Source organism: Nematolebias whitei, chromosome 1 (assembly GCF_014905685.2).
Source record: "Nematolebias whitei isolate Nwh7 chromosome 1, NemWhi1, whole genome shotgun sequence".
Classification (NCBI taxonomy): Eukaryota; Metazoa; Chordata; class Actinopteri; order Cyprinodontiformes; family Rivulidae; genus Nematolebias; species Nematolebias whitei.
Genome location: NC_056498.1, coordinates 40,047,560 through 40,061,933, shown reverse-complemented (window position 1 = coordinate 40,061,933; position 14,374 = coordinate 40,047,560). Strand labels below are relative to the sequence as shown.

The following is a 14,374-nucleotide window of genomic DNA, read 5'->3' as shown; positions in this document are numbered from 1 at the left end:
TTAACTTTTAGTACGGTATTGCTAGTTTAAGCTTTTAGTGACTATTCCATTTTGTCTTAGATTTTAGCTACTGTTTTGTTGGTTTTAGCTTTTAGCAACTGTTCTGCTGGTCTTAGCTTTTGGCTATTATCTTTGCTAATCTGAACTTTTAGCTACTATTCTGCTCGTTTTAGGTTTTAGCTACCATTTTACTGGTTTTAGCTTTTAGTACAGTATTGCTAGTTTAAGCTTTTAGTGACTTCCACTTTGTCTTAGCTTTTAGCTACTGTCTTAGCTAATTTGAACTTTTAGCTACTATTCTGCCCATTTTAGCTTTTAGTGTGGAATTGCTAGTTTAAACTTTTAGTGACTATTCTGCTTATCTTACCTTTTAGTTACTGTTTTAGCTAATTTGAACTTTTAGCTACTGTTCTGCTGGTCTTAGCTTAAAACTAGTGTCTTGCTGGTTTTAGCTTTAAGCTCCCGTTTCTGGTCATTTTAACCGTTAGCTTCTGTTTTTGCCAATTTTACCTTTCAGTTACTGTTTAGCTACTTTTAGCTTTTAACTACAGCTCTGCTGGATTTAGCTTTTAGCTCCAGTTTTGCTAATAAATGCTTTAAATGTATTGTTTTCCATCCTGTGATACAAACTTTGGGCCACCGCAGAGGATAAAGTCATTCCACTACATAAGATCTGGAATGATCATAATAACACATACACATGTATATTGTGTGTATTAGTACCAGTTAAATGTGTATAAATGTACACTGTATATATTAGTATCAGCAGAGGCGTCACCTAAAACCCGACCCTGAGCCTCCTGAGCTGTGAGAAGGTTCAGTTTGTGTCTACTTACAAAAGTGGGGTCCTTGTTGAGGCAGGCCTCCGTGAACTCTTTGAAGCTCTTTGAGAAATCTCCGGACAGCATCGGAGGAGGAGACTTGGGAATGTGGAAGAGGACTCGCATCGGATGCATGTCGGAGTTGGGAGGCTCACCTTTGGCGAGCTCGATGGCGGTGATACCCAGCGACCAGATGTCCGCCTGCAGGAGCCGAACAGTCAGACACCAGTTTGTTTTAGCATGTTGGGAAGAATTCAAGCAGCCGAGTGTTTGACTAACCTACTGGTTAACTCACAGGTCTCTCCTGTAAATGAGTCCTCGAGGCTCATTGAGACTAACCTGTATAAACAAAGGTTGAACGAACCTGTACTTTTACCAGATATATGGAGTTCTTTACCGTTAATCATGAATTAATCATGACGACAGCACGGCATGTGGCACGTGATGTGCCTGTCAACAAACGTTTATTTATTTACCTTTATTTAACAAAGCAAATCCCACTGAGATCACAGACCTCTTTTTCAAGGGAAGGCAGCCCAACATGCCTGTAAGGGGAAACCGGAGTACCCAGAGAAAACCAACGCTAAACACGAGAAGAACATGCAAACTCCACACAGAAAAACCCCAGTTCCAAACGGGGATTGAACCCAGGACCTTCTTGCTCTGAGGCAACAGTAAATGGTAAAATGGACTGTACTTATATAGCGCCTTTCTATCTTGTTTCAAGATACTCAAAGCGCTTTACGCTACAATCTGTGCCTCATGTACCCGTTCATACAGCTCTATACTAGATCTCTACAAAGCTAATTGAACAAATCATTGTAAAGAGACTAATCAGAGCTTTAGATCACAGTGCTAACCACTAAAGGACCCTGCATTCTCCATCGGAGGCGGCGAAATCGACGGAGTTGCGTGAGGAATATCGCGTCATTTTGTTCTCAGAGCAGCTTCGCCTGCCCCCTCTCAGCACAAGGCCTGGGCCAACCTTGATCTCACAGGCGTGCACGTCAAGTATTGTGTGAACGGTCCGGAGTTAGTCGGAGTGTTCGTCAATGCGGAAATGCACTCGAACATTCATCTGTACGACTCTTCAAACACTAAATTAGTCAAAAGGTCCAAAAGTCCTGGATGGAGATCGTGCAGTCGGACAGTCTGTCTGCTGGAAGGTGTGGCGCTTTCTTTATGATAGATTTGCAGGGATGGACTCTCTGGCGGGAAGAAACTTGTGTGGATTTTTAGCCGATATGTTAAAACTTATTTGGCCGATAACCGATACCAAGATTTTATATACGTTCCTTTGTCAGAACATAACCCTCTTATTTAGGCTTATTTGCCTGTAAGAACTGGTGACATATATTCAGTAACATTCATATGCATAGCACTTTAACTTGTATTAAATGAAAAGTGTTGAATGTTATTTATTAGCATTAGTCACCTGCGATGCTTGTTCCAGGTTCCTATAGCTGCAGTGTGGGATCCTCTGCACTCCTGTGCATGAAGGACAGACTTTTTAACTTTAAAGTTTTTAGCCATCCATTGTACCGTAAGACTAATCATGCTAACGAGGCTAACACGACGTCCAAATGTCTGTGGTAAAACTCACCCAAGTGCTATCGGCTGTTAGCTTCTCAATGACGTCGGAAATTACGACTTGTAACTTGGATAAGGTTGCGTCGGAAAAATATCTCAGACTGGGGACGATGTAGCGAGGCTCAACGTAGAACAAAAATCTTCAGAATCCGACACCTTCAATGAAATAAAACCTTCACACCGCCGCCATTTTGACTTCTTCCTCTCCGCCGTGATCAGATCAGGTAGGCGCGCATGACGTCATCACGTTGTGTTGGCGCTGCAGGCGTCTTGTCAGTGGGTTGTCATACAAAAACAGCTTCTTTTTACTTTGTATATCGGTGAGTTATTTTGATGGAATGGCCGACGTCCGATATTTAACTTTAACGCTAATATCGGCCGATACCAATACCATGCCGATAATACCGTGCACCCCTACGTGTGGTGATGTATACTGCAACGGGAGAGGTCTCCCAGGAGTTCTACGCCTGTGTCTCGTGGACTAGGAAATGTGTGCGCAAAAAACAAACATCACACAACCGTGTGACCGCAAGTCGACTGCTCAGCTTTAAGCTGTTGTGCTGCCCAGTTCTACAGCAGTACAGTAATACATGGAAATGGACCAGACAAGCAAAGAGTCCAGTTCCTTGACTGATGAAGCCTTCTGGATTGAAGGCAAAACGTTTCAGCACAACAAAAATAAACTGTCCAGATGACCTGACTGAAAAATGTTGGATTTTATACCTGGATTATTGAGCATGGACTTTGTTGTTTTCAACCAGTTTGACAAGACTGTCAACAAGGAAGAGGGCCGGCAATGGAGGAGGGGGCGTACTCAAGAGACCATCTTATCACAAGCAGAACTGGTTTGTTCCACTTTGGAGTAAGCTGTTGGGGGAAGAATCAGTTTTGTTGTGTTTCCTTGACTGATGAAGCCTTCTGGATCGAAGGCGAAACGTTTCAGCACAAAGAAAGAAACTGTCCAGATGACCTGACTGAAAAATGTTGGATTGTATACCTGGATTATTGAGCATGGACTTTGTTGTCAAAGAGTCCAGTGTTTCCCCTACCATTACGCAAGGAGGGTGCCCCGCCTACCAAATCCCCCACCCCTTATCCCCACCAGACGGTGAGCGGAGTTGTAGCAGCTCAGCGCAGACGTAGCATTTGTACCGTACAACAAACATGATGAAATGATGATGGGTGATGAAATCAAGACACTCCACCTACTGATGATGCATGTGTGCATGAAGTTTCATGAAATTATCTTGAGTGGATCGGAAAATATGGGCGGGACAGGAGAAAGTTTACGTGCGGACACCACACCGTAATGCGTCCACCTTCGACGGGCGTATAAAAACCCAAAGTTAAAACGGCACTCGTGCTCGGGACGAGTCTGACCACGGAAACAGCTTTCAAGACCTGCCTTTTGTTTGCTTAAAGGTTCAACACTCAGCCGCCATATGTCAACCTGAGCGAGAAAACACACGGGAGGCGACACTCGAGTCAACACGTGGAGACCTCCTGGATGTCACGACTTCTCCATTACTTCAACAGTCGTCCGACGCACGAGTTAAAAAAACAACAACAAAAGAGCAGACATTACCACAGCCGAGCTGTTCGGGGTCACGTTACAACGAGACGCTCACACAGACAGTTAACTCCACCATGACTGCTACACACCAACCGTACGGCAGCAAGTGGCGGGAACACACACACGTACGTGATCCCATGCTGGAAACACGGGGAGTTTCAAGTTTTCGCAAGCAGAACTCAGTTCGGACATTCCTACAAAATGACGCAATGATTTTCAAACTGTTTTCACAGTTTAACTTTGTGATCATACAATTTTTAATAGAGTAATTTTGAATTTTATGGGAGCAGCGCATCCAAAAATGTTGTCCCAGGAGCAACAAACTGCTGTAAATGTTGGCGGTTCCACAAAGAAACAGCTGGAGGAGCATTTTGTAGCTAATTACCGTATTTTTCGGACTATAAGGCGCACCGGATTATAAGGTCTCTCTTGTAAATGAGTCCCCGAGGCTCAATGGGATTAACCTGTATAAATAAAGGTTGAATGAAATAAGACTCATTAAGCAAAATAAGTTTATTTTGACAGATTTTTGAGCGCCGTGCGCACAACCGGAATTAATACATAAGGTGCACTTGATTATTAGGCTCACTGTCGATTTTTGAGAAAATTCAAGGGGTTTAAGTGCGCCTTATATTCCAAAACATACGGCGGGCTGACTGGTGAGAGGTCAGTAATGTCGTGTTCCACTGTGGAAGAAAATATGGGCTTACACCATTTAAAAGTCATGCATTCTTATTTTGTTTACATTTTACAAACAACCTGGCTCCATGTTGAGATCTTATTGTTCCATATTTTCCTAACAGAGCACTTCGCTCTCAGACTGCAGGTTTACTCGCGGTTCCTAGAGTTTCTAAATGCAGAATGGGAGGAAGATCTTTCAGTTCTCAGGCTCTTCTCTTGTGGAACCAACTTCCAGTTTCTGTCCGTGGGGCTGACACATTGTCCAGTTTTAAGACTTTCCTTTTTGATAAATCCTATAGTTAGGGTCGGCTCGCTACGCTGCTATAGGCTTAGACTACTGGAGGACAAATTGACCTCATTTCCTTAAATTAATTGTTAAAATAAAATGGTGCTGACTTGGCGCTATATAAATAAACTAAATTTAACTGAATTTTATACAACGTTCCCATTTTTATTTTTTTAAACTGGATTTGTTCCTTGCTAGTAAAAATTTAACAATAACGACCCTAATGAGTGCTGTCCAATTCATACCTTTGCCACTCCAAACCTCCTTTTTTTTATTTAGCAAATGCCATTTTGTTGTTGTGTGCATACCATTGTGTACCCATGACATCATCTGTTCTTGACCGAGGTTAAAGGCGCAGCCACGACTCAGAGGTTAAGGCGATGACATTGTAAGATTTTGAATGCTCGAGGTCTGGTATGGAGCTCAGGTTGAAACTCAAGGCCACGGCTCACACTTTAAGTTGGTGCAGGTGTCAGAGGATCCTGATTGCATTTGTAGATGGTCTGAGATGCACTTCACCTGGTGTGTGGTCGCTATACAACCACCTTGACCTTTCAGGGGGAGGGGTTTTACAAAGACAAGTGTTAAACCTGTTGACTGGATATTTCATACAAGTGTTCTTCCTTTCCTGGGCGTTGGGATCTAAAACCACCAAGACTCAAGAACCAGTCTGCATGGAAGCTGGTCCTGTTCCAGCTTTAACTCCAAGTTCAAGTATCTTTATTGTCATTCGCATCACATGTGGTACATGAGGTGGAATGAAATTATGTACTCAAGGTCCCAGTTACACCCAAATATAGCAAAACTATAAAGCATAAAAAGAAACAGTACATAAATATCTAAGATAAACACATATACATATAAACAAACACTATTCTTGGATCTAGTCTGAAGTCTAGACCAGAAGTCCTCAATCCTGGTCCTTGAAGGCCACGATCCTGCATGCTTTGGTTGTTTCTCTGCTTCATCACACCTGATTTGAATGAGTTATCTACAGACTTCTGTAGAACACCAAGACCTGCCAATGAGCAGTGAAACAACTAAAATGTGCAGGATAGTGGTCCAGGATCAAGGACCAGGACTGAGGACCACTGGTCTACACTATGGTTGAAATGGTGCATTTCAGACAGGAATGACCAAAAATCCACTGCAGAAACAACCAAGAAGAAAAAAAACAAGAGGTTTTTGAGCATATTTTAGCAAACAATCATAGTCAAGTCTTCAAATCTATACATCAACGTTTATTGTGCTTTTAATTTGGTTAAAAAACACAACTTAACTGTCAACGACGGCAGTTTGAAACCAAGGCCACAAACCTGGCACGAGATCAGTGATTGGGCGCTGACACCCACACAAACTGTAAGCCGAGCAGAAAGTTATTCTCTCCTAGCAAACTAGTTCTAACTGCTCGGGTTACGTTGGCACGGGAAGACTTTGTGGCGTTCCCAAACCGTCAAACAGCCTTTTCTTCATTAGAGATTAAAAACGCTCTTCAACCAAAACCATAGTTGCATGATCAATGGTTAAATTAAAAGGAAATACCGTATTTTCCGGTGTATAAGTCGCACCTTGTTGTCTAATTTGCATTCCCTGCGACTTATACGCCGAAACGACTTATTTACATTTTTCCCCCCCATATTTATAAACCAATTTTTGGCTGCGATATGACCGTTTTCATTCATTCTGACATGGAAAATATCAAACACTACCATTTTTTGCTGCTAGATGACACTCAAGCAGTATGGCATGCCATTGTGTCACGTAATGGGCAAAAGTGGCTATTAATGACACAATCGGCTTGCCATAGTTGACACTTGGTCCAGCTCGCCTGGAGCAAACTGTTAAATCAGCTTCATTTCGCTGCGCTGCCCCGGAGAAATGCAGCTAATTTGACCATTGAAGTGCATTTATTAAGTAAAAGTTCAACTGAGACGCACCTCTACTATAATGTTGAGCAAACAAATAATTGTTTTTAAGTGTTAATTTTGTTAAATTCTTGTTAAAAGTCCTCCCGTGCACGCTCCAGCGGCCGCCATTTGGCAGCCAATCGATTTTTGGCACAACACCGGCCCACATTTCTGGGTTGTCAGCGGTGACGCATAATAGATGCAACTTACACGGTGAAGTGACTTATTTATGTTTTTTCCACTTTATTGGACATATTTGGACTGAAGCGACTTCTACGGCGGAAAATACGGGAACCAAGTGAAATCCTGTGGACTCAATTTTACACACTTCCTTTTACTTCCAGTATCTTTGCGAAGCTGGAAAACACAATTGAAATCCACAGAAAAGTAACAATTTAAAAAGTTTCACACACAAACACAAGTCCAACCACATCAAGAGACGATGCTAACACACCCTGATGGGCTTGTCTCGTTTCCACACGCCCTCGGCAGACGTCACTCTTGTGTAACTTCATCAGACCTTTGTTTACCTTGTCATTGAGCTTCAGAACCGTTTGATGCCAGCTGGTGCGCCCGTCAATGAACAAATCTGTCTCTTGTAAAATAAGGGCTTTTGTATTTGAGGCAGCTGGCTTCATAACAAATCCACAAACAAAGAGGCTGATGGGGGAACACCGGTGAACCTGAAAACCTCGTCCAGTCGTCATTTGCAGCGCAGATCACCAACCAGACAAACGGCCGGCGGGGGCCTTTTCATCACATGCAAATAAAACCGAGAGCGCTTCGGAAATAATGCAAACAACGTCCGAGTCAGGAACAACAGCTGGCACCACGTGAGTCAAGTTGCCTCAGCAATATGCAAAGTTAAAAAGCAACAACGAACCCCCACGTATGTAAAAGTTTACTACCAACGAAGCAGCTCTAAAGCCTAATTTGTTTTAATTCAATCAAATGTTACTCCTAGACTCATGCAGCCCGAGATACAGAAACCGTCTGCTTATGGTTGTTGCCTCTTCCAGTGTCGCTGCAGCAACTGTCCTCACTCCAACTATAACCATGTCCTCTCCAACTGCGTCCATTAGTCTCTTGACATCGAGGACTTATGATCCAAATAATAGAGATTGGCAGGGCTGGAGGTTTCATACAGCTGAGTGTCATCTGCATATACGCTTCCCTCAGCACGTAAGTGGAAGGATTCAGGACCAATTCAAATGATCTTCCTCATACCGACTAAAATAAAAGCTTTGTGTTTCAGTCCGTTTAATGGGAGAGGGATGACATTTCAGAAACAATCAGCCTTTGAGTTCAAACAGAACTTGACTAAAGAGGGCTTCTGCTTTTAGTTAAATAAAGGTGTGTTGCTTCAGTGCAGGTAACGATGCAAACGACTGCAGGCCTCGGGCTTTCTTCTCGACTGGCCAAGAAACAGAGGGGGAAAAAACGAAAGCCAGTTAAAGTCATTAAGTTTTATATTTTTAAATATATTTAACTCCTAAATGCTCAACAACATTTGTTTATATGTTTACGAGGTTCCACTAATCCGATATGAAAAATAAAAAATGCACATCAAGCAAAAGTGTGAGACTCAAGAGGATAAAACTGTTAGACCAAGGGGGGCCAGTGGTGGGGCTACCAATTTCTTTAGGGGTGGCCATTGCCCCTCTGATCCCGCCTTGTTGTCACAACTGTTACAGTGCGTTTATTTTGAAATCAACTGTATTTTTCGCTGTATAAGTCGCACGTTTGTGCATAAATTGCGTCTTTTGCCCCATATTTATAATATAATCCAATTTTTGACCGAGATCTGACGATTTCATTCATTCTGACATGGAAAATATTGAACACTACCATTTTCAGCCACTAGAGGGCCCTCGAGCAATATAGCAAGCCAAGTGTCTCATTAACAAGTAAAAGTGGCTATTAATGAGACACTTGGCTTGCCATACTAAGCCACCTTCGTCTCCCTCCGAAACTCCTGGAGTAAATGTCAAATCAGCTGAATTTCGCCGCTCCACCCAGGCGAAATACAGCTGATTTGACCATTAAAGTGTATTTATTAAGGAAAAGTTCAACTGAGACACACCTTTACTATAATTTTGAGCAAACAAATAATTGTTTTTAATCATTACTCTTGTTTAATTCTTGTTAAAGTCCTCCCGTGCACGCTCCCAATTGATTTTGTGCACACCACCAGCCCACATTTCTGGGTGGTCAGTGATGACGCATAATAGATGTGACTTATACGACAAAGCAACTTATTTATGTTTTTTTCCACTTTATTAGACATATTTGGACTGATGTGACTTATACGGTGGCAAATACGGTACTTGGTGTTTGAAGTAAGCAGAGTGAGTTACTCTCATGACGGCTTGTGGAGAAAAAGTTAAAGAAAAAAGCATTTTCCTGTGATTTAGCAGAAAACAGAAAAACTTTCCTTCACTGCAACTTCAGGAATGGAACGTGACTTCAGGTCACATGTTCAGATACAGACCAACATGGGTATTTATTTACCAGATGTTCTTGAGAAATGGTCATCATTCACATTAATCCATCAGTCTATACATCATCTTTACCCGCTTCTTCCTTTTTGGGTCGCGGGGATCACTGGGGTCCATATCCAGCAGTCACTGTGCGAGAGGCCGGGGACACCCTGGACTGGTCTCCAGTCCATCACAGGGACACATAGAGACAAACGAGACAACCATTCACTCTCCTAGGGACAGAGTTACCAATCTGCCTAACATCAGTGTTTCCTCTTCCGTTATCCAAGGAGGGTGCCCCACCCCACCCTGTCAACAGAACCGAGAGCCCTGCCTTTGACATGTCCTTCACCCACAACTCCACCTCCCCCCATCGACAACTGTCGGCACTGACGCAGCACTAAGCTAGCGGTGCGCAATACAGTCGCACTAGCTAAAAAGCTACAAAAATACAGACGTAGCGCTCCTCTCCTCTCACACATCCACCCCCACCCCCAGCAGCCTCCATCAACAAAAATCATATAAGAGATTGGCGCCTTGCCAAGGCAAGTGACCTAGAGGAAACACTGCTAACATGCATGTTTTGGGGCTGTGGGAGGAAACCGGAGTACCAGGAAAAAAAACCCGCATGCACGGAGAGAACAGGCAAACTCCACCCAGAAAGGCCCCCGGACCGGGATTTGATCCGGTGACCATCTCACTGAGAGGCAACAGCTCTACCAACTCATCCACTGTGCCATCGGTCATGTTAAACATATGATCTTTGAGTTTTCTAAATGACTGGTTCAGTTTTTTTATTGCTCTCAGCAGCTAGTAAGACACCTGATTATAAACAGTATTTATAAATGTAATAGTTGGTCCGGTCTGCAACAGTCCCAGGTTCATATGTGGCCCTGCACACCTCTGAGATAAGACAACATATTCACTAGAGGTACTAATCTGTAGAAAAAATACAGATTTATGTGCATTATGCACGTGCATCTCCACACGAGACGTTAGAGGTGGTACCGACAGGTCCTTGATTTAAATTTAAAATCAAGAGACGAGGAGCTCAAGGGCAGAGCCAGGTGAGTAAAAAGGTACGATGGTGAAGAAGCGTCTGACCTTTGAGTCGTAGGCGGACTGCTGGATGACCTCAGGCGCCATCCAGAACGGCGTTCCCACGAAGGTTTCCCTCTTTATCTGCGTGTCGGTCAGTTGACCGGCCACTCCGAAGTCGGCTAGCTTCACTTCTCCGTGCTCAGAGAGGAGGACGTTGGCAGCTGTGGATGGTGATCATCACCGTCGTCATCATCATCACTTTTTATCAAGACTTCAATTACACATAAATAAACAGTAGGCCTGTCACGATAACAAATGTTGCTGGGCGATTAATTGTCTCAGAAATTATTGCGATAAACGATAATATTGTGTGAAATTTGACAAGAAGAAACGCTGGTAAATTTTGAGGTTTTTTGCGTGTAGTACCTTTTTTTGACCACTGGATGGTAGTATAAGACTGTTTGAGCTGAAGGATGGATAGTGAGGGAGTGAGCAACGTGTCTCTTTAAGAAAAATAGGAGGGAGACCCCTTGACGTGACATGGGCTGTCTCTTGTTCCTGTTTTCGATTCTCAAAATGGCAGAAGCTCTGTGTGGTTTGAGCTCTTTAGCATTTGTCACATAAAGCTTTTAATAAAATAATCAGTAAACAAGTTCTCAGCTTCTTTTTGAAACAAAAACCCAAACAACTTTTTAGACAAAGGCACGGGTTTCAACCGTGAATTTTGGACCTTTGACAAGACGGAGGGTTTTTCCCTGAGGTCAGTCTGTTAGCTTAGCTCGTAGCTTAGCTTCTCAGTTTAGCTGCTTTTAACGATACAAAACTGTGATTTTGGACGGTTAAAACAGATTTTAAAGAGAAAAGAGGAAGGGAGGGGTCAATGAAGAGCACCGGAGTTGAACCTTTTGTCATCCAGTGTCTTCAGTAGAAAGAGAGAGACACGAAGAAACGATAAAGCCGATAAATGAAAATGAGGTAGATAATTTTAATTTATCGTGCGATTAAATGATTTATTGTTTATCGCGACAGGCCTATTAAACAGTTACCATTAAATCTAAAAATATTAAATTCAACAAGAAAAAACTCTTTGAAATAAAAACAGCAAAAGGTTAGCTAAAAGTTAAAAGTAGCATTAGAAGAAAAAGTAGAGCTAGTAGCTGAAGAGGATTTCAAAGAAAATGTTTTTGGAGGAGTTAAAGAGATCTTTGTATATTTCTTTGAGACTTTCTGTACTTTCTATGCAACAAAACTACCGTAATTTCCGGACTATAAGCCGCAACTTTTTTTGAACACTGTGGCTTAAACAATGATGCAGCTAATTTATGGATTTTTACAGGCGAAGGAGCTTCATGCTGCCAAAACATTTAGCCTCGTCACATCAGACCGATGAAATTACCGAACAGGTCACAGTCGACCAAAGAATCTGTTCGAATTAAAGCAAACACATTAAATTCTTCAGATCAGTCATTTTGCCACACGCAAAAAGCTACTTTGCTCAAGTGTGGCAGTGGATCCTGACAGCGTGGAGCAGCGTCAAACAATCAGCATGCACCAACGGGTTTCGAAAGGCTGGACTGCTGCGTGATGAAGAGGACAGCACAAGCACAAGAGCGAATACGACTCGAGACGAAAGTGACGTCGAGAGCGACAGAGGACGTGTGTTATGAAGTTTTTCTGGGGCTGTTCAATTCTGACACTGAAGAAGACTTTAGTGGTTTTGGTGCACAGGAGGAAGATGAGGATAGTGATCAATGACTTCCTGGTAGGCTACTGTACTTTGTTGTTTTTTTTAAACCAGCCGTGTTATAGGCACTGTTCAGAAAAAAAACATTTACAGTACGTATTTGTGTATGTTACCGGTACGTATTTATTTAAAAGTTTAAAAAATCTTTCTGTCTAAATATCTCTTTGTAAAACATGGACGCCTGCAGCTTAAAGACAAGTGTGGATTATATATGTACTTTTTAAAATTTTAGTTAGTGGGTGTGGCTAATATTCATGTGAGCTCAATAGTCCAAACATTACGGTACTTTTATACTTCACACTATTTTAGCGTTTGTATTTCAAGACGCTCGGCTCATTTAGGAGACAGTGCTCTGATGTTTGTTTTATGCAACTTTGATACTTTTAAACATTTTTACAGATATTTCCACATAGATTCATTGAGATCTCGTCAGTTCTTACAAAGTTCTTTCAAATCTGCTTTTTTAATCTTCTTAAATAGTGCTGAGCTACAGTTTAGCTACTTATACAGCCTTTTGCTACTTTTACCAAGGCTACTCTTTTGCTACATTTAGCTTTTAGCTAGCTTTTGCTACTTTTAATTTTAGCTAGCATTTTGTTACTTTTAGTTTATTCTAACCTCTTATTTTTGGTTTAGCATTTTGCTACTTTTAGCTTCTAGCTTGTTTTAACTATTTTTTGGCTTTAGTTAACATTTAGCTGTTTTTATCTAGTGTTTTGTTATTCTAGCTTTAAGCTAGCCAATTGCTACTTTTAGCTTTTAGCTAGCATTTTCCTAAATTTAGCTTGTCTTAGCTATTTTGGGCTTATAGGTAACATTTAGCTGCTTTTAGCTAGTGTTTTGTTACTCTAGCTTTAAGCTAGCCTTTTGCTACTTTGGACTATAAACTAGTGTTTGCATCTTTTACCTTTTAGCTAGAGAGTTGCTACTTTTAGCTAGCTGTTTCATTTAGCTTTAAAATCTCAGTATTCAGCTGTTTCTTCATTCAGATTTCTATTTGAAATCTTTGTTTTTAGATCTTTAATAGAACCAGTGGGTCCAGCCGCCTCCACACCTTTGATGTCTCTGTGGATCTTCTTCTCCGAGTGCAGGTAGTCCAGACCCTTCAGGATCTCCTTTAGCATGGTGGCAATCTGAGACTCTTCAAACGGACCCGCCTTCAGCTGCACAAACACAGACAGGTGATGACAAATCCTGAAACCTTTCGGCTGGTGGGCTTTACGTAGTCGCTCAAACACAGATGGTTTCATTCGGGACAACATTTGGTTTCAGAACCACCCTCAGATTTTATCCACAGACCTGTTCATTCAGGATTAGACATTTACTGCAAACAGCTCTAATCTGTTGAATTAATCCAGCTGAAATGTGTCTGCAGACTCACCAAATCCAGAGCCGAACCTCCACCAAGATACTCCATGATGATCCACAGTTTACTGCCCTGAAAAGGAAACAATTTGTTGTCATCAGCTAAAAAACAAAAGTCTTGTTTCTTAAAATCAAAGTGCTTCAAAAAGCTTTTAACGACATTTAAACTACGAAGCATCGTGTGAACAGGAAAATCCAAAGAAAAACGAGTGACCGCCAAGAGCTGAATGACAGCTGCAAGAAGCTGAAACTGAGATGTTAAAGCTAAAGAAGCATATTACGAGCTAAAGGCTATCGGGAACAAAATGCTAGCTAAAAGCTACAGAAGCAAAACACTAGCTTAAAGGTAAATGTAGCACAACAATAGCTAAAAATTAAAAGGAACAAAATGCTAGCAAGCAATTAAAAGAAGATAACTGCAAGCTAAAACGTAAAAGCAGCAAAATAGTAGCTAAAACTAAAAGGAATGGAATTATATCAAAGAGCTAAAAGATACAAAATGATAATTAAAGAGAAAAAGAAGCAAATGCTAAGCGCTAGGAAAGTGAAATGTTAGCTTAATTTTTAAAGTAGCAGAACAATAGCTAAAAGGAACAAAATGCTAACTAAAAGGTAAAAGAAGAAAAATGCTAGCTAAAATCCACTCAACTGCAGCTAAAGGAACAAAATACTATCCAAAAGCTAAAAGAAACAAAATGTTAGCAAAAAATTAAAAAATAAAAGGAGAAAAGTGCTAGCTAAAGGGATCATAATGCTAGCTAAAATCTAAACGTGTCAACTGGCTAGCTGACAGCAGAAGTGGAATAGCTAAATAAGAAAAGTAGGATAAGAACAAAAATGCAGCCAGTGGGCTCAGATTTCAGAGAAAAACAAAGTTTCTGAAGGG

The 14,374-nt window shown here is 41.6% G+C and overlaps 1 protein-coding gene across 1 annotated transcript in view; it reads right to left on the bottom strand.

Annotated features, from left to right (window-relative positions):
* stk26 (serine/threonine protein kinase 26) overlaps nucleotides 1-13,561 on the bottom strand; it is a gene marked incomplete at its 5' end in the record, with an annotated part of 18,808 nt that extends 5,247 nt beyond the window's left edge. The window contains 4 exon segments of the mRNA XM_037684433.1: nucleotides 837-1,022; nucleotides 10,443-10,600; nucleotides 13,178-13,286; nucleotides 13,505-13,561. Coding sequence (XP_037540361.1) covers nucleotides 837-1,022; nucleotides 10,443-10,600; nucleotides 13,178-13,286; nucleotides 13,505-13,561 — 510 coding nt within the window.
* Between the last annotated feature and the right edge of the window lie 813 nt (nucleotides 13,562-14,374).